The following is a 23400-nucleotide window of genomic DNA, read 5'->3' as shown; positions in this document are numbered from 1 at the left end:
ACCCATTATACCCTCACTTATGAGTGGGGCTCATTCTTGTCATGGTGTGCACAGAACAAACCCCTGTGGGGGCACTGACCCAAGAGAAAACCACAGCAGAGCAGTGCAGAAGCATAAACTGAATAACAAAGCCCAGGCTATAAATAAAAAATACAATAAAACTTTATTCCTAATCCATTTAAACAAAGCTGATGCCCTTTCATTTTAAATACATTTATTTATTTATTTGCAATGTTTCTGGCCCATGCTCTCCAGTGTTTCAGGTGGGGTGTAATTAGACATACATGAAATCATTCAATATGACACAAATCATAAAAGAAGACAAACAATTTTCTGTACAAGGACCGACGGCTATCAAGGGGTTGCTTAAAGTGACCCTAATCAGCTTCGCCAAAACCATCTTTAAAAAGAACAGTTTTCAAAACTTTCTTAAACACTTGTGAATCCAAGCTTGAATGGAGATGTCTCAGGAGAGAGTTCCAAATTATTGGACCAGCAACGGAGAATGCCCTGCTACATATCTCAATAAGCTGTGCAAGACGCATAGAGGGAACCTCCAATCTACCATGATGTGCAGATCTCAAAGCCCTGGGAGGGATGTAAATTTGGAGGATAAAGCTAATCCAAAGTGCCTTGACATTGTTAAGCAGCTTCTGTATAAGCAACACTGCAACTTTAAATTCTACTTGCCATTGTATGGGAAGCCAGTGATTTGATTGGACTAGCGTTATATGATCCTTAATACTAGATCCAGTTAATCTGCAGAATTTGAAGAGCCCTTAGAGCAGTTTTTCCCAACCTTTTCATGCCCAGGGCACACCTGCATTAACAAAACTGTTGTGCGGCCAGTCTGCTTGATTTTCTTCACTGTAGTTGAATAAGAAACTATACTCACAATCCGAGACATGGCACTATGAGCCATCTTAAGTAATAGGTTCTGATGATTAGCATATAAATCCCTCTTGTATGCTTGCCTAATATACCACTTCGAATATCCCCGATCAATAAACTTCTGAGTTAACACCCCTACCTTATACCTATATTCCACTGTGGATGAGCACAAATGACAATATCGTAAAAATTGCAGATTAGGGATATTCTCTTTCAACCTATAGGAGTGTAAACTCAAAATGTAATAAAAAGCATTCATATTTGTTGGATTTCTATATACGGTAGTGAATATATTTCACCCAACCTTATATACTATCATGTCCAAAGAAGATAAATTAGTATCATGCTGCTGTATAGTGAATTCCAGATTTGAATTCAAGGTACTAATCCACTCCTTAAATTCAAACACCTTCTCACTAACCCCGTCCACAACCAAAAGAGGTCATCAATAAAATGCCTCCAAAACACTCTGAGGTGAATTTTAAGACCCGCACATGGGTGCACATGTGTGCGCGTTTGCCAGCTCGCGCACATGGACGCGGTGAGTTTATAACATATGCGCGTATACATGCACCTGTTATCAAATTGACTGTACGCGCGTACATGTGCGCATGATTTTATATTGATGCACGTCTGCGCGTGCAAATGCCATCTCGATCTCGTAAGTGGGGGAGGATTTTAGTAGATACGTGCACCGATGCAATTGACTGTTTCCCCAGTTTGTTCCCAGTTCACCCCAGTAAAGGAAAGGACTTCCTAAACCCCCTAGCTAACTTGCCTCCCTTTTACCCTATTAGCCCCGACCTTTAAAACCCAGCTGACTAGCCTAGTTTCTTTTATTTAATACACCATCTATAGCAAAAGTAAGGTTACATGGTAGGAGACCCCAGTACGCACTTGTGCATGTAGATACTTACATGCAGATTTCATGTTACAGACTTGGCCCACCCATGCCACGCCCACCCCACCCCTTATTTTTGAACTTTATGATTTGTGCGCGAACCGGGAGATACATACATACTGGGGCACTTTTTAAAATCCATCTGCACGGTGTACGCCGGGCCAAGTCACGTGCCTATCTCCTGGCTTGGGCATGCATAGGGCTTTTAAAATCGAGCAGTAAGTTGGCAAAAAACCTAGATGAATAAATGTGAGTACTTTCAAAATTAGCCCCATATAAACATGCAACAGAAGGCGCTAAAGGGGACCCCATAGGGAAATGACTGAAATGTTAAATAATTCTGAGTAATGGTCATCTTAGCCAACTGCATTATTTATTTATTTAACACTTTTCTATACCGACCTTCATGAAAAAATTTCATATCAGATCGGTTTACATGTAACAAAGGGTATAACTTAAACAAGAACAATTCACTAGAAGCGGAAGTTACATATAACAAGGGTAGTTAACTTGGAGGCTAGGCTAGTCAGAGGTATAGGACAGTGTAACTGAAGAGAACTAGAAAAGGCAATGAAACAAAAGAAACAGCAGTTTAATTATAATGTCTGAACATAGCGGGGCGTTAGCCGGTAAAGCAGAGTCCTGTCTGGTTGACAATTAATGGCTTAGAAAGTTAGGGGAAGGCCTGATCCCTGTCCTATGACCTGATCCCTGTCCTATGAAATCTCCAACTTTTAAAGCACTTGCCGAATTACCCCCAATGCCCCATCTTGAGGTATATTTGTCTAAGGGAATTTATATCAGCTGTAACAAAGATACACACAGGGTTAACATATGTTAATGCCTGTAATTCATTGATAAAATGTATAGAATCGCGTACGTACAAAGATATCTTCATAACCAGTGGTTTTAAAAGCTGGTCAATGAACTTAGCTATAGGCTCAAAAATCGAGACAATGCCCAACACAATAGGCCACCCTGGAGGATTCACCAGCGATTCATGCTCCTTTGGTGTTATATAAAAATATGGTAATCACCTGCATATGGAGGGCCTGTTCCAATATCCCCCTGAGCTGCTCTTGTAATAATCTGGTAGGATCCTGTGGCAGTATCTGGTTAAATACTGTATTGTTTAAATGCCAGAGAGCTTCTTGTTCATACTGTATCTTGTCCAACACCATTATTCCCCCTTCTTTATCCATATGTCTAACTACTAATGACATATCTTCTCTTAATTGCCAGATAAATTTAAACTCTTCCTTTGATAAATTATGCCTTAGTTGCTCTTCACTCAACTTTGAAACATACAGATCATTTAATATTAACATTTCAAAGGCCACTATAAGCGGGTTGAGCGGTTCAGATGGTACCTTGCAAGACTGGAAGATTGGGCGTCCATATGGCAGATAAAATATTATGTGAACAAGGGCAAAGTGATGCATTTAGGGAAAAATAACCCATACTGTAGTTATATGATGTTAGGTTTCATATTTGTAGTTACCACCAGGAAAAAGATCTGGGCATCATGGTTGATATTATATTGAAATCATCGGCTCAGTGTGCTGTGGCAGTTAAAAAAAAAAAGCAAACATAAAGTTAGGAATTATTAGGAAGGGAATGACAAATAAAACAGAGGATGTCATAATGCCTCTGCATCGCTCCATGGTGAGACAGCACCTTGAATATTGTGTGCAGTTCTGGTCACTGGAGAAAGTACAGAGAAGAGCGAGCAAAATGATAAAGGGAATGGAACAGCTCCCCTATGAGGAAAGGCTAAAGAGGTTAGGGCTGTTCAGCTTGGAGAAGAGACAGTTGATATGATAGAGGTCGACAAAATCATGAAAGGATTTGAATGGGTAAATGTGAATTGGTTATTTACTCAAGGACTAGGGGGCACACCATGAAGTTAGCAAGTAGCACATTTAAAACAAATTGGGCAAAATTATTTTTCGCTCATCGCACAATTAAGCTCTGGAATTCATTTTCAGAGGATGTGGTTAACAGTATTGTAGCTGGGTTTAAAAAAGGTTTGGATAAGTTCCTGAAGGAGAAGTCCATAAACTGATATTAATCAATTGGGAATAGCCACTGCTTATTGCTGGCATTAGTAGCATGGGATCTATTTAATGTTGAGTACTTTCCAGATACTTGTGACTTGGATTGGCAACTGTTGGAAACAGGATACTGGGCTTGATAGACCCTTGGTCCATCCCAGTATGGCATATCTTATGTTCTTATGTACCCACCCTAATGATCTATGTAACTCCAATCTCTCATATGTCTCCTTCTGCTGGCCAAAGAAATCCAGTAATTTAGTCCTTCTAAAGAATTTTTGTAATTCAACCCGGGTTAAGAAGGGGTTATACTTGGAAGAAGGAATAAATGAAAGGCCTTTATTTAACATGTAAACTGTTATTTAGGGAACGCTAGGAGAGCGATCCCAACTTGAGGGGATTGTGTGCCCTAGGGCCTTCGCACGATCCCAGAAGAATCCAAGACAGCACCGAGGGTTGGCGAGGCATGTCCCAGCATGGGCAAAGACAAAGTCTGACCCTCTGCCGGACCTGCATGCTTCTGGAAGACCAACAACGAAATGTTGGTTAGTGAACAGTCCTCCGACCGTTCTCAGCCCTTTTGGACCTGCTGCTGGGTATCAGCAAGAAGCAGCAGGCTGGACTGAGGATGAGGGCAGATGGAGGCCTTGTCACACAGAAGAGTCAAGACCTGGACGAGAAGACTCTGGATGTGAACCAGGAACTTGGAAGACTCTAGACGAGACGAGGAACTTGGAAGAGTCTGGACGAGGCAGAAGTGAAGTCCAGGCAGCGAGTCCGGGAACATGGGCCCTGAAGTTTGGGAGGTTTGGACATAGGCACTGTCTCTCAGGGCACCCTACACAGCCCACCTACATGGGCAGATCCAATGGGCGCCCTACACAACCTGAAGAGGCTGGTCACGGACCATGCAGAGAGCGGGACAAGCGCAGGAAGGGAATCCAGCTGAGATGAAACTCCAATGACGAGACAAGGTGCCATCTGGAGAACCAGGGAAGCTGGAAGAGCAGGAGGGAATCCAGCCGAGACGAAACTCCAATGATGAGGCAAGGTGTCATCTGGAGAACCAATGGAGCTGGAGGATCAGGAGGACTCGAAATGAGTGAAGGAGGAGCAAATGTTATTGTTTGTAAGGTTTTGGGTGGACCCTTGGACACTGTGGCTGCTGACCACGCCCACCGGGGGAAGTCCCGTGAGTGGCCACAGGTCAGGCTCAGCTTTAGGACACATAACACAGATAGATCTTTTATTAACAGTATTGAGGAGCCATCAGAGGTGGCAGTAGTGAGCAGAGATGAAGCCCGGCTGGACTTGTAGTCCCTCAGGGCTCTGGAACAGCGATCCCACAATGGCTGTGCTGTAGTGAAGAGAAACTGAGATAGTGAGTACAATGAAGTATATGCAGGATTCTGGAATAGAGCCTCGTTGGTTGAGTACTCTCACAGCGGTTTCTCTCGGAAGGAATCACAGGAGCTGGAATAGCAGCAGGCCCTCGAGGACCCAGTATCTGGTTCCAGGGAACAGCTGTGAGAGGAGTAGATGGTAACTCACTGATGGTGTAGGCAGCGGTATCTTCCAGGCAGAAGTGAAGTCCAGGCAGCGAGTCCGGGAACATGGGCCCTCTAGGAGCGAGTACCAGTTCCAGACAGCGACCTGAAAGAGAAGAGAGAGGCCCCCGAGGAGCGGGTACCCCAAATAGAGTAAGTCCAATAATGGAGAGGCAGAGTAGCTAGGTACGGAGAGTGAATCCCATCCGTAAGGAATCCCTTTGCTAACTCGATTAGCTAGCAGTAGTGTAGACTTTTTATATCTGGGATGCGTGAAGTCATCACAGGGGGATGCCCCTGAGGTTCGCGCCAAAGAACGTATTTGAAGCAGGGCCGTGCAGCGCGCATCCCCTAAGGCAGCTGGACAGCATGGCGGGAGGCAGCGCCCAAGCCGGACCGTGGATGCCGAAGAGGACGGCAGGCAGATGCCGCAGCAGCCAAACGTCCGTCAACTGCAGGAGGAGTCGCCAGAGAGGTAAGGAGGGCGGAGTGGAGACGTTGGGCAGCGACAGTCATAACAGCGAAGGAGGAGCGAAACCTTGGAGACATCAGGAAGTGGAACATCAGGAAACCTGAAACATCAGGAAGCCTGGAACATCAGGAAGTGGAACATCAGGAAGCCTGGACTGGGAACCTCGAAACATGAAGACATGGAACATCAGGAAACCACAGGAAGCAATGAAGACTCAGGAAGCAAGATGAGACATGGAGCTCCAACGAAGAACGAAGACCTGACGGAGCGCTGGAAGACGAGACTTCCAGAGACAGGAAACTCCAATGAAAGACAACCAAGGAGTGCAGGAAAAGCCCTCTTATAGGGCTGAGACAGGAAACAGTCCTTAGGTGGGGCCCAGGGCATATCTGGCCATGGGCCCTTTAAATCTGGTAAGGAGGCGCGCGCCGGCGCCTAGAAGCAGAAAATAGGAAGCTGTGCAGGACCATGGTCAGTGGCCCTGCACAGACGCCGACAACGGAGAAGCAGGGCTGGGCCGAGGAGCAGGCCCTAATGTCGGCAGCGGCTTCTACCGCTGCAGGAGGAATCGGAGGCGGCTCCGACCGCCAGGAGAGACCGGGGAATGCAGCCTCTGGCTGCGAAGATGGAACAGACATCGGTGGCAGGCCCAGCCACATTGAAGCACGGCGGCAGGCCTGCCGTGCCGGAGAGGCACCCCAAAGTCCGCGGTGCCTCTACCTTCTTTTCCCCGCTCTGAGCCGCGTCAGGTCCCGGTGTGTTCCGGGCCTGCCAGGCCGCACTGCAGCGGCGTCTCCACGAGGGAGACGCCGCCAAGGCCCGATCCTAGCTCTGCCCCTCCTGGGGCACGCGCGCATGTGCAAAGAGAGACCTTTTAAAGGTCCAGCACTCGGAAGCAGTGGACAGCCCCCTGGATGACGTCAGATGCCGGGAGAGTATTTAAGCCGGCGTCTGCCTGCAGGGAATCGCCTTGCAACGAGGTTCCTCTGCTTGAGAGACTAGTTGCGTCCTGCAGATCCTGGTTCCACTCCTGTTGTTCCTGGTTCCATTCCTGCTGTTCCTGGTTCCGCTCCTGCTGTTCCTGTGCCAGCTTCGGCTGTTCCTGATCCAGCTACCCTTGGTTTGTTTCTCTGGCTCCTGACTCAGGCTTGATTCCGACTCTCCGTGCCTGCTGCCCGCCCCGACTTCTGGACCGTCTTCTCACTGCCATCTCCTAAGTCCCAGCGGTCTGTATCCTCATGGTCTCCTCCTGGGGGCATCTCGGATCTCCAGGGTGAAGATTCCTTCTTCTCCGCCAGTCTCGCTGATGTCACCTAAGTCCCAGCGTGCCGTATCCTCATGGGCTCCTCCTGGGGGGATCTCGGATCTCCAGGGTGAAGACTTTACCTGCGCTTCTGCCGTGGTTCCGCCTCCCAGCCTACCTACTACAGTGGAGCCTCCTGTTCTGCCAGGCCGGCCCAAGGGTCCACCGTCCTGTCCGCAACAGTTTGCAAGGCCATGGACCCGGCGGACTTGTCCGAGCTGCAAGCCATTCCCGGAATGGCCCAACGACTGCAGCAGCAGCAACACTGCCTCGACGTTCTGACAGCCACCGTCGAGCGTTTGGCGAATTGGCTGGACACCTCCCCACCGGAGCCATCACTGGTGCCACCTCCAGTACCTACCGTGAACATAACTGCGCCCACTCAACTCCCGGCACCATCCCGTTATGCGAGCAATGCCAAAGGTTGCTGAGGATTCATGAACCAATACTACATCAGGTTCTCGCTACTTCCAGGACAATTCCCGTCCAATTCTGTGAAGGTAGCCTAATCCTGTCTCTGCTCGAGGTGAAGGCATTGAGTTGGGCCTCACCGATGTGGGAGCGCCAGGATCCATTGTTGAACAATTTACAGCAGTTTGTTCTTAACTTCAAACAAGCCTTCGACGAACCCACACGCCTGCCCACAGCGACGTCAGAGCTGTTACAGCTGAGACAGGGATTTCGGTCCCTGGCAGACTACGCTATCAAATTTCGTACACTTGCCATGGAAGTGGACTGGCGTGACGACAGCTTGCGGGGAGTCTTTTTGGAGGGCTTGTCCGGGCGCATCAAAGATGATCTGGCCGCAAGAGACATTCCGGATAACCTCAACGATGTGATCGATTTGGCCGGTCAGTTTGACCGACGTCTCCAGCAAAGAGCCTAGGAGGGACGTTCATTACGTCGTCCCATATCGCTAGCCCCAGCCTTCTCTAGACCTATGACGACACATTCAAGTCAGGGAGCGGCACACGCAGAGCCTTCAACTGAAGAGCCAATGCAGATAGGCCGCACGCCGCTGACTGCTGAGGAGAGGCGAAGATGCCGCACACTTGGGCTATGTTTATACTGTGGCAGCAAGGGCCACTTTTTAGCTCAGTGCAAAGAGCGTCCGGAAAACGCCAAAGCTTAGGCAGTACGGGGGAGCTACTCCTAGGCTGTGTTAATTCTGCTCCTCAATGTACGGTACCAGTGACGTTGGAGTACCCAGGAGGGTCTTTCCACACTTTGGCCTTCATAGACTTTGGAGCGGGGGGGGAATTTCATTTTATCTGATTTGGTGCAACAGCTGCAGCTACCGACAGTTCCGCGGAGTCCCCCACTACACATCACTTCTATTCGAGGGACAGTCCTTCCCGGGAGTATCTCTGCCTCTACGATACCTCTGACTCTCCGGACCGGAGTGCTGCATTCGGAAGAGATATCCTTCTTGATTTTGGAGAAAGCAGTACATCCAGTGATATTGGGGTTGCCATGGTTGCAGCAACATTCTCCTCTAATTCATTGGGACTCCCTACAAATAGCTCAGTGGAGTTCCTTTTGTTTTTCCAACTGTCTCAAGGTACCGAGGCCTTCTGTTGTACCCCTGCTAAGCACTTCCGTATTGCCTCCCACACCTTACATGGACTTTGCTGAGGTCTTTTCAAAAAAGAAAGCAGAGATTCTGCCACATCACCGCCCTTTTGACTGCGCTATAGACTTACTGCCTGGCACCATGCTGCTGCGTGGCCGAGTGTATCCTTTGTCCCTGCCGGAGACACGAGCTATGTCCGAATACATCTCTGAGAATCTCGCCAAAGGATTTATCCGACCCTCTCGATCCCCAGCCGGAGCGGGGTTTTTCTTCGTGGGGAAGAAGGATGGTACTCTCAGACCATGCATTGACTACAGAGGCTTGAACTCCATTACTAAGCGAGATCGCTACCCACCTCCCTTGATTTCAGAACTCTTGGACAGACTGCAAGGAGCTAAGTTCTTTACCAAGCTCGATCTGCGAGGGGCTTACAATTTAGTTCGCATCCGTCCAGGAGACGAATGGAAGACTGCCTTTAACACAAGAGATGGGCATTATGAATATCTGGTAATGCCTTTTGGGTTGTGTAATGCTCCGGCAGTCTTCCAAAATCTCATGAATGAGGTGTTAAGAGAGATGCTGCACTCATATGTCATAGTGTATCTGGATGATGTTCTAATCTATTCCCGAGATCTAGAGTCTCACCGTATACATGTCAGACAAGTGTTGCAAGTCATGAAGGACAATCATTTGTATGCCAAGCTCGAAAAGTGTATGTTCGAGTGTGAATCTCTTCCCTTCCTAGGTTACATCATGTCGCCTACTGGGTTTCAAATGAACCCAGAGAAGGTATCAGCGATCACCAACTAGCCCTGCCCACGGGGGTGAAAGCCTTGCAGCGGTTCCTCGGATTCGCGAACTTTTACAGACATTTTATTCCTCACTATTCACTGAAAGTAGCACCCCTTACTGCTCTGACTCGTAAAGGGGCAGATGCCAAGGAATGGTCTGAAACGGCTTGTTGGGCCCTTGAAGAGTTAAAACAGGTTTTCTTGATGGACACTTGCTTGCATCATCCAGATCCACAATGTCCTTTTATTGTAGAGGTAGATGCGTCTAACATCGCAGTGGGAGCGATACTCAGCCAGCACGCAGACTCAGGCAAGTTGCTTCCATTTTCCTATTTCTCCAAAAAGTTCTCTCCAGCCGAGTCCAATTACAGTATTGGGGACAAGGAGCTCTTGGCAATCAAGCTAGCCTTTGAGGAATGGAGGCAATGGCTTGAGGGTGCAATTCATCCGGTCACAGTCTACACCGATCATAAGAACTTAGAGTTCCAGTGTCAAGCACAGCGGTTAAACCCCAGACAAGCCAGGTGGTCTCTTTTTTTTAATCGGTTTGACTTTACCCTTCGTTATCGTCCAGCATCCAAAAATGTCTGTGCAGATGCTTTGTCTTGAACTTCTGAGGTTGAGGAAGAGGAGGAGCGTCCTCAATACATCCTGGATCCCGTCAAGATCAGCTTGGCAACGGTAGCTGTGAGTTCGCTGGGGAGGACAGTAGTTCCCAAGTGCCTCCGGAAGAGGGTCTTAAGTTGAGCCCATGATTCCTTGTCTGGCGGCCACGCTGGTTGGGACAGGACACTGGATTTGCTGAACCGCTACTACTGGTGGCCAAACATAAGGCGAGATTTCCTTACCTATGTAAGCTCCTGTCCCACGTGTGCCAGACAGAAACTGCGAATTGGTCATCCTTGGGGGTTATTGCAACCACTGCCAGTTCCTACTGAGCCTTGGACTCATATAGCCACAGACTTCGTGGTAGATTTGCCTTCATCCAATGGGAAAATAGTCACTTGGGTCATGGTGGATCGCTTTTCCAAGAAGGCTCATTTTGTACCATTGAACAAACTACCGTCTGCACCAGAATTAGCACTACTGTTTGCACAACACATCTTCCACATCCATGGACTTCCACAGGACATTGTCTCGGACCGAGGTCCGCAGTTTACAGCTCGTTACTGGAAAACACTATGTAAGACGTTTGAAGTGCAACTCAGTTTCTCCACAACATTTCACCCCCAGAGCAATGGTCAAACAGAGCGTATGAACCACTCCCTAAAAACATTCCTTCGGGCTTTTGCTAATGACAAACAGAACAACTGGGTGGAGTTGTTACCCTGGGCCGAGTTTGCCTATAATAACCAGATTCACTCCACTACTGGGAAATCGCCTTTTCAAGCAGTTTATGGGAAGCAACTTAAGCCACCACTACCCTTGTCCGTGTCCGTACCATCACCGGCAGCCCAGTTGTCGGCCCAGCAGTTGCATGGATTCTGGAATTCCATTCAAGGTAGACTCACTACCGCGGCCAAGACTGCTAAAAAGAATGCCGACCGGCATCGTCGACCAGCACCCTTATTCCTTCCTGGAGACAAAGTCTGGCTCAGCACAAAAAATATCCACCTTAGGCTGCCTTCTCGGAAGCTAACACCTAAATATTGTGGACCATTCCGAATAGCAGAACGAATTGGGATGGTATCCTATTGCTTATGCTTGCCTACTACGTTACGCATCCACAATGTATTTCATGTTTCTCTCCTTAAACCGGTAGTTCTTTCTCGGTTTCATCCACGACCTACTGATGCGGCAGAGACCCCTACTGCTGATGATCCCACATACCAGGTTCGAGAGGTCCTTGACATCCATTTCTTCAACCATCGCTGGGAGTACTTGCTGGCTTGGGAGGGTTGTGGTGAGGAGGAAAACACCTGGGAGCCCGCTCACAGCATCCTAGACAAGTCTCTTCTGCGCCAATTCCACTTGGATCATCCTGGTAAACCGGGTCCCTTGAAGAGGGGGTACCGTTGCGGTCCCGGTCGGTAGTCTAGCAACCGGGTCCTTACCTTCTTTTCTCCGCTCTGAGCCGTGTCGGGTCCCAGCATGTTCCGGGCCCACCAAGCCGCACTGCAGCGGCATCTCCACGAGGGAGATGCCGCCGAGGCCCGATCCTAGCTCTGCCCCTCCTGGGGCACGCGCGCGTGTGCAAAGAGGGACCTTTTAAAGGTCCAGCACTCGGAAACAGTGGACAGCCCCCTGGATGACGTCAGATGCCGGGAGAGTATTTAAGCCGGCGTCTGCCTGCAGGGAATCGCCTTGCAACGAGGTTCCTCTGCTTGAGAGACTACTTGCGTCCTGCAGATCCTGGTTCCACTCCTGTTGTTCCTGGTTCCGTTCCTGCTGTTCCTGGTTCTGCTCCTGCTGTTCCTGTGCCAGCTTCGGCTGTTCCTGATCCAGCTACCCTTGGTTTGTTTCTCTGGCTCCTGACTCAGGCTTGATTCCGACTCTCTGTGCCTGCTGCCCGCCCCGACTTCTGGACCGTCTTCGCATCTCTTCTCACTGCCATCTCCTAAGTCCCAGCGGTCCGGATCCTCACGGGCTCCTCCTGGGGGGGATCTCGGATCTCCAGGGTGAAGATTCCTTCTTCTCCGCCAGTCTAGCTGACGTCACCTAAGTCCCAGCGGTCTGGATCCTCACGAGCTCCTCCGGGGGGGATCTCGGATCTCCAGGGTGAAGACTTTACCTGCGCCTCTGCCGTGGTTCTGCCTCCCGACCTACCTACTACAGCAGAGCCTCCTGTTCCGCCAGGCCGGCCCAAGGATCCACCGTCCTGTCCGCAACACATTCTGTTTGCTTTTTTGACCATCGCAGTACACTGAGCTGACAGTTTCAATGATTCCTAGATCTTTTTCCTGGGTGGTAACTCTAAATGAAATCTATCATCATGTATCTACAGCAAGGGTTATTTTTCCCTATATGCATCACCTTGCACTTGTCCACATTAAATTTCATCTGCCATTTGGACACCCAATCTTCCAGTCTTGCAAGGTCCTCTTGCAATTTATCACTATTCATTTTTGATTTAACTAATCTGAATACTTTTGTGTCATCTGCAAATTTGATCACCTCACTCAGTGTTCCCCTTTCCAGATCATTTATAAATGGGCTGGTGCAAGAATATTTGGCACCCTAGGCAAAACTTGAGTCATGCCATCCCCCACTCCCAATTTACCAATTGGCAGCAGCTCTAGCACAGCGCTTTCTTCTTTGTCAGTATTGGCTTTTCCCCTCTGGGCTTTGTGCTGACTGGATTTTGCCGCCACCCCCCACCCCCTAACAAAAAAATGTTGGCACTCTAGGTGACTGCCTAGTTTGCCTAATGGAAGCACAGGCCCTGCTTTTAAATATGTTAAAAACCAGCAGTCGAAGTACAGATCCATGAAAACTCCACTATTTGCCTATCTCCAATGACAAAACTGACCATTTAATCATACTCTTGTTTCCTGTCCTTCAAATCAGTTTAATTCACAAAAGGATATTGCCTCCTATTCAATGACTTTTTAATTTTCTTAGAAGCCTCTCATGAGGGACTTTGTCAAACACCTTCTGAAAATCTAAATACACTACATCTACCAGTTCACCTTTATCCACATTAACCCTCTTCAAAAAATGTAGCAAATTTGTGAGGCAAAACTTGCCTTGGATAAATCCATGCTGGCTGTGCCCCATTAAACCAGGTAGAGAGTCCATCAAGTTAGGTTGAGAGAACATTGCACAAATCTCATCTTTGGGTGAGTTTCCTCACTCCAAAGGACATCAAATATTCACAAGAGAGCACTGTTCTGTTCGTACGTCGCACTCTGAATGTCAAAGTGGCCCCTAACCCCCTATACTAATACCTAAACCTCACCTTGAGTTACTAGGTGGGCCTCCTATAGAGATATAAATACCTACCTAGGATGAGGACATTATGGCTAGCCTGTTTGTCTGTCTGTGTGTGTGTGTGTCTCTCTCTCTCTCTCTTCCCCCCCTCCCCCATAGCCACAGAAGGGCCCCAATAGCTAGCCTGGCTCTCCAGGAGCTTAAAACCACTAAAAACAGCATGTGCAAAAACATCACAACACATAATAAAGCCCTATCACCCAGCCCACTTGGTCACAAACCCCACCCCAAGCTCTTCATTTGCATCACACCATGCATTATGGTGCTTTTGCATGCATTAAAGGTGCTTCACACATGCAAAAACACCATATAGCACTTTGATAAATGATCCCCTTAGTCTATCTTATCAATGTTTTACATTTAACTTGCCAATGCTTATGTTTTTTCCTGTTTTCTCCAATTTTTGAAGAATGTTTTTTTGGCTAAAATAGCCTCTTTCACTTTGCCTTTTAGCCAAGCTGGTAGTCGTTTGGTCTTCCTTCCACCTTTCTTCATATGTGGCATACATGTGGAGTGTGCTTCTAAGATGGTATTTTTAACAGTGTATACACCTGTTCTACCCCCTTAACCTTTGTAGCTGCACCTTTCAGTTTTTTCCTTATCTTCATTTTATCAGTCTGCCTTTTGAAAGTTTAGAGCTGTAGATTTACTTATTGTTCCTTTACCAGTCAATAATTCAAATCAGATCATGTTATGATCACTATTGCCAAGTACTATTTCACCTCTCTCCTAAACTTTCCAAGTCTTAAAATTTCCCAAAGCAATACTCACTGATCCTCTTCAGCTACCAGCAAGATGATCTTCTCCTCTAAATGCTACCATAGGAGACACTGGAAAAGAACTTACCTAGTTCCCTGTTCTTTTTTAAACAAAAGGCACACACACAGACACTAGAAATGAACATATCTAGCTCCCTGGTCTTCTTTTTTAATCAAAAGGCACATACACAAGACACAAGAAAAGAACTGGCCTAGCTTCTTGTCTATGTCACTAAAGTCTTAGGATGGTTACCAGCTTCTTTAAAAATGGGCTTCAGTGTGCCCAATGTAAAAAAATAAATAAAAATCAACTGCTGACCCAACAACCCTGTCAAACTACAGTCCAATCTCTTCCCTCCCACTCCTCTCTAGGATGGGAAGTCAAGGGTAAAACTAAGGCTGGTCCAGAGCGATTACATATCCCCAAAATTTTATTAATGAAAAAAGTAGCATAATCGTCACTTGATGTGGCAGGTTCTGATGTATTAACTACCTCAGGGCGGCAAGCACTATCCAAAACAGTTGTTTGGAAATCGACTGCAATCGCAGAAGATATTTCTGTAATAAGAAACTAATAGATATTTTGCTCTCCAAGGCCTGAAAATTCATACTTAACAAACTGAAGGATAGTTGTTTCCGAGGGGTAATATACTTGATGGAGTATGGTATGTTAGACCTACATTTATGAAATTGTTGCAGTCAAAAAAATATAGCACATGGAAAATTTCAGGAAATCTGGAAGCATGTAGGTCATTATAAATTCCAGGTGCTATAACCACAACCTTTTTTTGCTATATAGTCAGATCACCTGTGTTCTACATTATAGTGGTAGTGTTATCCTACCAGATAAGTTTATGTTAGATGCACTAAGGGGGCAATTTTCAAACAGCCTACAGGAAAAGTTTCTGAGTACTTTTTACTGTTTTCTAAGAGAGAGTATGCACAGACTTTCATTTTGAAACTTGCAGCGGGAACTGGACATTTAACCTCTTTCTTACAGACACATTTTCCATGGAAAATAGAGTACAGAGAGTTGAAAAAAGCAATCCAAGTGCATCATTTTCCTCCCCATGCCTCTTCCCCTCCCCCATCACCCAGCCCCCAGGAATACCTCCCCTAATTGTGGTTAAAAGCACACACCTTGTTCCACATCCATATTAAGGGAGCACAATGTTCGGAGAGGTAGTGTACATCTGGAAATGGCTATGAAAAATTGTCTTCTAAGTGGAAAATACATAGAAAAACTATTTTGGTGCAGTAAAAATATGTGAACATAAAAAAAACAAACAAACAAGAAACAAAGCCAATGCAGTCAGAAGCAAGAGCTAAAGAAAGCATTTGCTGATAGCGTGAATTGACACTTTGCCTTGCCATTTTAATAAACTATATGGAGACAGGGTAAAGGAACTGCATTTCTTCTTGGTAGTGGAAAGGCCAAAAGTGTACCAAGATGGGGTGCCAGGAGCAAACATTTGTTGTGGGGAAAAATGATAGATTTTTAATTTAAAAATGTGCACTCCTTTGGGACCTGTGTTGTTAAAATATCTTGAGGGATCTGACCGGGATTTATCCAGTAAGTGAAAGAATTGTTTCATGGTGCTTGTTAGCATGATGTATTACGCTCGTTTGGATAAACAGAATAGAGATGTATTCTGTTTGATTTCTTTTTTTTTTTTATCATATTCTAAGCATGTTAATAATTAGGGACTATATATTCCTCAGAGTAGGGTGCCCATCAGATGTTGGTGCATTTGGAAGAAACTTTTAAAAACATATAAGAATAGTTGAACATGCAAAGGGCACATCCATAATATCAAAAAATTTTAATAAGAACAGAGACACCCAAAGACATATACACATAGAACAGTCTCTCTTAGTCCTGTTGACACACAAGAGTGAGATTTTCTAAATGGTAGAAATGTATATTCAGATGTTCAGTATTCACTGGTCTTGTCTATCTAGTTTATTCAGGTATTAATTTTACTTGGTGCAAGCAATTTGTCAAAACATGACTATGTTGAGATTGGGAGCATGCCAAATTTTTAAGATTGTTTTATGAATGATTTATTTATTATTTATTAATTGTTAATTTATTTTAGCAATTTTAATTAATATATATTTTACATTAAATGTTCTTCGCTAAGCTTTCTAGTTTGAAGGCTTGATTCCATCAATTCTTTGTTTTGCTTGCTTTTCCCCTTGGTTTAACTGTCTCTTTTGGCAGATCTTCTCTGGTTGTCAGGGTCTGCCTCTCTGCTGGCTCACGTCCAGTGGTGCAGCTGTAGCATTTTCAGCTGTGTGAGAGCTCAAGTCACTGGATTCCATTCAGTACCCAGCTCAGTGGTTAATGTGGATATGCATCTGCCCCTTTAATTATTGTAATTCAAGCAGGCCAATCAGCAGTGCCAGGGTCCACAGATGACAAGCAGTCATTTTCCCCCACCAGAATCTTTTTTTTTTTTAAATTTCTTTTTCCTTTGTTCGCAGCACTATGGTCAGAGTTGCGGCTTCAAAGAAGCCATGAACATCCTCAACATGCTCTTCACAGGCCTCTTCACCGTGGAAATGGTCCTGAAACTAATCGCTTTCAAACCCAAAGTAGGTGCAGGCAATTTGGAATTTCTCTGTTAAGTGTGTGCGTGTGTGCGTGCGTGGTTCCCTACCGTAATATGCAGTAAACCTATATAGTTCAGCAATTGCACTGAGCAGGAGCTTACTGGACTGGAGTCTCAATGCTTGTTTACCCAATTTTTGATAGAAACAAGAGAAAGCAGCAATAACCTTTGAGAAAGGAAGCATGATGCTTGTTCTGCTTTACTATATTTTTCCCCATGCAACAAATAGACAAGACTGTGGCATTGTGATACTGCACAATTCATGGTAATGATGCCTTTGTTCTTCGTTGTCTAGATCCGGAAATATAACAAAAAGGCTGTCAGATGGCTCCTGGTTCTCAGGCATGTCTATATTAGTCATGGATTTACAACTCTATAAAGCATTTTAGTACTTGCAATCTTACGGAGAACAGTTGGATTGCAAAATGCAGAATATATGGGGTTAGACAACGACCCAGCCCCAATGACCATTTGATAACCTTGTAATGCTATACTATAATTTGTTCAAACCTTGCAGCAGAAATACTAAGGTAATAAAAGGTATCCGGTATCTTGACTTAAAGTGTCGTGGTTTAGTTATTGCAGGCTTAGGATATTTCCTGCATTATAAAATGGTTTTTGCAGTGCAGAGCTCCATGCTCATGAACGACTCCAACTTAATGGAGAGATAATTGCTGTAGCTGCTCACATACATACTCTCCCCACCTTCCCATTAGTCTAACAGGTTGCTTGCCATCTGGATCAATTAACACAAAGTATGGCAAGGTGTGAAGTTGCAGAGAGGCATTATATATATATATATATATATATATATATATATACACATACATCCTATCCCTGTATTTTCTTGTTGTGTGATTGTACCAAATGCATTTCACATACAATTGAACCAGTTAAAAGAAGACTGTCAAATCAATCTGGTCACCACTCACAAAAATACAACTTAGTGTGCTATCATGACGAATTATCATCATTTGTATAGCGCATACAAATGTACGTAGTGCTGTACAAAAGCACATGGGGTCATTTTCATACCTATTTATGTGCATAAAGCCAGGTGCATGGCTATAATAAAATAATCTTGGACTCTGTGTGCATAAAAGTATGCATGCAACTCTGTTACACAGGAACTTTTACGCAAACTACAGAGAGGTGTTCAGGGGGTGGGAGGGCTGGAATTGGAACTTAACGCACATACATAATTTTGATTTTTAAAAGTATGTGCAGAAGTTACGCCCTCCAAAGCACAGTGTAACTTTACGTGAAGTAATGTGTGAGCGTGCTTATCAAAATATCACAGCTACATAGAGAGCTAGTGGCGTGAACAGCTGTGGAATATATTTAATTAGAAGAATAGGAATGAGATTAAGGAGGAAGAAAGGGGTGAGAAGTAATCTACCACTACGGCCCTCTGTACAAGCTGAGGTGAGATAAAACTGCATCTGAGGTTGAGTCTTTTATGGGAAGCAAGGTTTCAATTAAAACTAAAAAGTGAAGAGAGTGAATGACGAAGAGGTTGTGGCTGTAAGCAGATTTGTTGGAGGTAGAATAGGCATTCCACAGGGAATGTGTGAAAGGGCAAGAGGCGTGATGATGGGTTTAAAGTGTGCTGGTTGGATGAGGAATAGCCTTGAAGGGTCATGGTAGGTGTTGAAATATGAGCTGACAGGAGGGGAGGAGAAGGAAAGAAAATGGGGAGTGAATTGAGGGTGGGTCCTACCTCAATCCATTTATTTATTTATTTACATTCATTTCTTAACCATACATTCTGTGGATCCTGGCAGTTTACAATCAGAACACACATAATAATGAGTCAAAAAGTTAAAAAACAGTAGATAATAAAATGTTGAACTTACATCAAGAAGATATAAACAGGCACAAACCACATTTAAAATGACACATATCAATTGTGTGTTCTGTCATTGTGTCATACAACATATCAAGTTCCTTACTGTCAAATGAACTGGTAATATTCATATTTCATGGTGATTTCAGAGCTTAACTGATCCCTCCAAAAGCTTGCTTGAAAAGCCAGTTTTTTAAAAAATAGTTGATGATCTGATAGCCTCAACTGTTCTGGTATTCACACCCAAGGCAGGCTGTATAGGTAAAGAGGTCACTGTGGTGGATGGGCTATAACAAAGAGAAAGAAGTAATTATCACTGCTGCTAGAGAATGACCAAGAGCTGGTCAGAGAGAGAGGAAGCAATATAGAAGAATTCCAGAAGCAGACCAAAAAATAAATACTTGGCAGAACCATGGATGCGATATAAAGTCTCAAGAGTTGGGTAATGACTGGAATGTAATTGAAGACAGGGCCCACTTTACCTAATTAGATGAATCATCAAGAATTATTTATTTGCTCCAGAAACAATCTATATAAGAATAGCTGAACACAGGGTGGGTGAGTGAGGGGAGGAAAGAAGTAGGCCCAAATTTGGCTTTCAAAGAAACTTTTAACTACTCCTGCTCTTGACAGTCTCTTTCAGAAAGAGTTTATCTATGACACATCGCAATTCAACAGCAAGAAGCAAAAGCAATGTTAAATGGTAGATTTTTTTTTTTTTTAAATTTAATTTTATATACCGACAGCCATTTGCACATCGTGCCGGTTTACAAGTAACTTACAACCATAAGATATATATAGGCAGAAGCCTTTACAAATAACAGTATGTAACATAAATGCAGTAACAGAGCAAGGAACTAAATAACTTAGGGAGGGAGGGGTAGGGGTAGTCGTGACAAAGGGGGGGGGGGGGGGGGGGGGGGGGGGGGGTGAAAACAGACACATGGGGATAAGATATGTACAAGGGATAACACACTCTTCTAATAACAAAAAAGCTTTTCTCTTAACTGAAAAGCAGTTTGTAGGTCAAGTTAAATCTCAGTGCCCAGAGAAGGGATATGGTGAAATCAGGGCTACATAAACTGATCAAGTACTAAAGCAAACCATTAACTGCTATGAATAACTAAGATCGGTGTTAGAATTTTCAGTCTTCAGAATGATTGTTCAAGCCTTAATCTGCCCCTTTCTTAGCGTCCAGACAGATGAATCCAGAACAAGTGGGTTATGCACCTCTACCAGCAGATGGAGATGGAGCAGGCTGACGTCACAGTACATGTACCCCTGCAGTGACATCAGCCTGCCAGTATTTTCTGTCGCCATCAGATGTTGGAAGTGCATCTCCCCACTGGGGATTGCTTCATTTTAAAAGAAAAGGAGAATTCTGGAAATAAATTTGCCCCACTCTCCTGTGGTGATACCATATGGTCCTTCCCACAGTTGAGAATTCCTGAGGTGATTTCCGTGGTCCCTCTGACAAGTGCCTTGGTGCGTTAGATGATTTTTCAGCTGGCGTGGACTTAGGTGCTTGAGCAGCTGAAGGGCAGAAGGTGCAGGAAGCCGAGCACGTCTGTGACAGCACATGCCCTCTCCCCCCGCAGCCAGAGACACTCTCTGTACTCAGCCAGATAAGGCTGAGCTCTGGTAAGTTAAAAAAAAAAACAACCTTACAGAGACTTAGACGGAGTTTTTTGTTGTGTAGGGCTTCCTCCTCCCCTGGTCTCCATGCTTCGCATGCCAATGCAACATTCATCCCGCTCCATGGGAGATTGAGGGACGTGGGCAGTCTGGTGGGTTGCGCAGCCTCCTTTGGCTAGGCCCCACTCCGAGGCTTTTCACTGCATACCATATGGTAGGCCGCAACCTTTTTTGCTTACTTAATAAGGCTGACCTCTATAGGATTGTCAGGCTGACGTGTACGTTTAGCTATGCAATCAGGTTGTGCGCTCCATTTTTGGGAACACATCTGTGCAATCACTTTAAGTGATCTGTGTACAAATGGTACTGTGCACTTAAGTATTTTGTGCGCTTACGTTTTTGGCCACCTAGGTAAGCGCCTAAGTGTGCACACCTATGTGTTGGTCACATAATTTTTGAACGCCTAGTTGAGTGCATACAAAAAAAACCAGCTAGATGCACGCTTCCAGACGCCGCTCAGCAGACTGTAGGACATAATGGCGCCTGTACCTAGGAAGCCTAAGATTCTTTCTCTATGCACTACTTGTCATATTTGGGCGTCTCAGTCAGGAGTGCCTGCTGATTTGTGCCAGTGCTGTTTAGAGGCTCAGGGAGAATTGTCTTCCTCTGATTTCACTAAGCCTGGTTCTTCCCAGCCGGATGTGGGTTTGGGTAAAGACAACTTAGGTGGGGGTGCCTGAATTTGGAACTCCCCTAACTGGTTCCTCAGCAGGGAAGATAGCTTAGTGAGTACTCCTCAGGCTCCTCCTGGTCTGGATTTCTCTACTTTTTCATGGGTAGAGTTTTTCAAAGGGTTGCAATCCTCTCTTCAGGCGCAGTCTTTGGCCCTGTCCAATACTCCTTGGGAAGAGGCGCAGGTAGGAGCCTTGCCGAGACCTTCTGTTAAGCGCCAGAGTACTCTTAGAGCAACAGTGGAACTTCTAGATAGAGATCTGGATGGCACGGATGATGACACCAGTCCTGCCTTTCTTGAGGATGGTGAAATATCCCCTGGATTAGAACCATATAGAATTCCCAGATCTTGAAAATGCTTGGAATTCCTGGGACTGATTCAGCGTCTGAGCCAAAGAGAAATCCCATTTTGGTTTCCTTGCATAAAGCCTCATGTTTTCTCTCCATGATAGAGGCCAATCAAGAATTGATTGATCTTGAGTGGGGCGCCCCAGATGCTAATTTCAAATGGGGTTGGATTTTGGAAGGCCTGTACCCTCTGGATACAATAGTAAGAGAGTATTTACATTTTCCAAAGATAGATGCACTTGTGTGTTTAGTCTCCAAGCAGACCACTATTCCTGTGGAAGGAGGAGTGGCCTTGAAGGATGACCATGATAAAAAGATTGAGACTATCTTTAAGCGAGCATTTGAAGCTGTAGCCATGACCTTGCAGATCGCTTCTTGTTGTTCCTTGGCAGCTTGCCTGTGTTTGCTTCTCTCCCAGGAGGTCGATGACTCTGGGGTAAATTCTAGGGCAGTTATGGAACCAGCTTCTTGGCAGATGTGGGCTGTGATTTGGTCCACACTTCAGCCAGAGGGATGGCTTCAATAGTAGCAGCCAGGCATCAATTATGGTTGAATTGGTCGGCCGATGTGACCTTCAAGGCTAATCTCATCAAATTGCCCTTTCATGGCTCATTTTTGTTTGGCAGCGAGTTGGAGAAACTGGCCAGTAAGTGGAGTGAATGTCCAGTTCCTCCTTTGCCGGAAGATAAGAAGCAGGCGCAGCACTCCCTTAATATGAGAGGTTCTGCTAGAGGATCCAAGTGTTTTTGGCCTTATAAAGGAGCGCCCTTTAAGAGGACTTGACCCTTCAGTAGGTCTCAGACTTTTGTCCCCAACAACCCAGAAGAGGTGCAGGCTCAGGTAACAGAACCCCACGAACCTCCCAGGCAACCCTGAAAGTGGTACCCTGGGTGAGGGTGCATATGCGTCTTCTTTAGCACTCCCTGCTGTCTTGGTGGAATCTGCATAAGAACATAAGAAATTGCCATACTGGGTCAGACCAAGGGTCCATCAAGCCCAGCATCCTGTTTCCAATAGTGGCCAATCTAGGCCACAAGTACCTGGCAAATACCCAAAAACTAAGTATATCCCATTCTACTGATGCTGGTAATCACAGTGGTTATTTTTTTAAGTCAACTTGCTTAATAGCAGGTAATGGACTTCTCCTTGAAGAACTTATCCAAACCTTTTTTAAACCCAGCTACACTAACTGTACTAACCACATCCCCTAGGAACACATTTCAGAGTTTAATTGTGAGTTGAGTGAAAAAGAATTTTCTCTGATTAGTTTTAAATGTGCTACTTGCTAACTTCATGGAATGCCCCTACTCCTTCTATTATCCGAAAGAGTAAATAACTGATTCACATTTACCCGTTCTAGAACTCTCATAATTTTAAAGACCTCTAATCATATCCCCCCTCAGCTGTCTCTTCTCCAAGCTGAACAGCCCTAACCTCTTTAGTCTTTCCTCATAGGGGAGCTGTTCCATCCCCTTTATCATTTTGGTTGCCCTTCTCTGTACCTTCTCCATTGCAACGACATGTTTTTTGAGATGTGGCAACCAGAATTGTACACAGTTTTCAAGGTGCGGTCTCACCATGGAGCGATACAGAGGCATTATGACATTTTCCATTTTATTCACTATTCCTTTTCTAATAATTCCTAACATTCTGTTTGCTTTTTGACTGTCGCAGTATCAGGACTATTCGATTCAGCTCCACCTGCCAGTGGAGGTCTCTTCCTAACAGCAGTGGTGGCTACAGGTGGATCATCTATGGAAGCGGGTTTCCCTGTCCCCATCAGACTGGCTAGTACTGACAACGGATGCGAGTCTCCTTGGTTGGGGAGCTCACTATCAGGAGCACTGGAGTGCAGAAGAGTCTCTCTGAACCATCAATCAGCTGGAAGCCAGGGTGGTCCAGCTGATTGATGGTCCAGAGATACTGCAGTGTCGATCGGTCTGAATAATGTTGGACAATGCAACAACTGTGGCTTACATCAATCAGCAGGGAGGTACCAAGAGC

General features: G+C 45.5%; 1 protein-coding gene across 18 annotated transcripts in view; it reads left to right on the top strand.

Moving 5' to 3' along the window:
- CACNA1C (calcium voltage-gated channel subunit alpha1 C) overlaps window positions 1–23400 on the top strand; it is a 1539476-nt gene that overhangs the window by 1303455 nt on the left and 212621 nt on the right. For all 18 annotated transcript variants that reach the window (XM_029599882.1, XM_029599881.1, XM_029599874.1 and 15 more), the window contains one exon: window positions 16708–16818. In XM_029599882.1, the coding sequence (XP_029455742.1) occupies window positions 16708–16818 (111 nt within the window). The remainder of the gene's footprint in view (window positions 1–16707; window positions 16819–23400) is intronic.

The sequence above is a fragment of the Rhinatrema bivittatum genome, chromosome 4 (genome assembly GCF_901001135.1).
Source record: "Rhinatrema bivittatum chromosome 4, aRhiBiv1.1, whole genome shotgun sequence".
Lineage (NCBI taxonomy): Eukaryota > Metazoa > Chordata > Amphibia > Gymnophiona > Rhinatrematidae > Rhinatrema > Rhinatrema bivittatum.
This window is presented reverse-complemented; position numbering and strand designations above follow the sequence as displayed.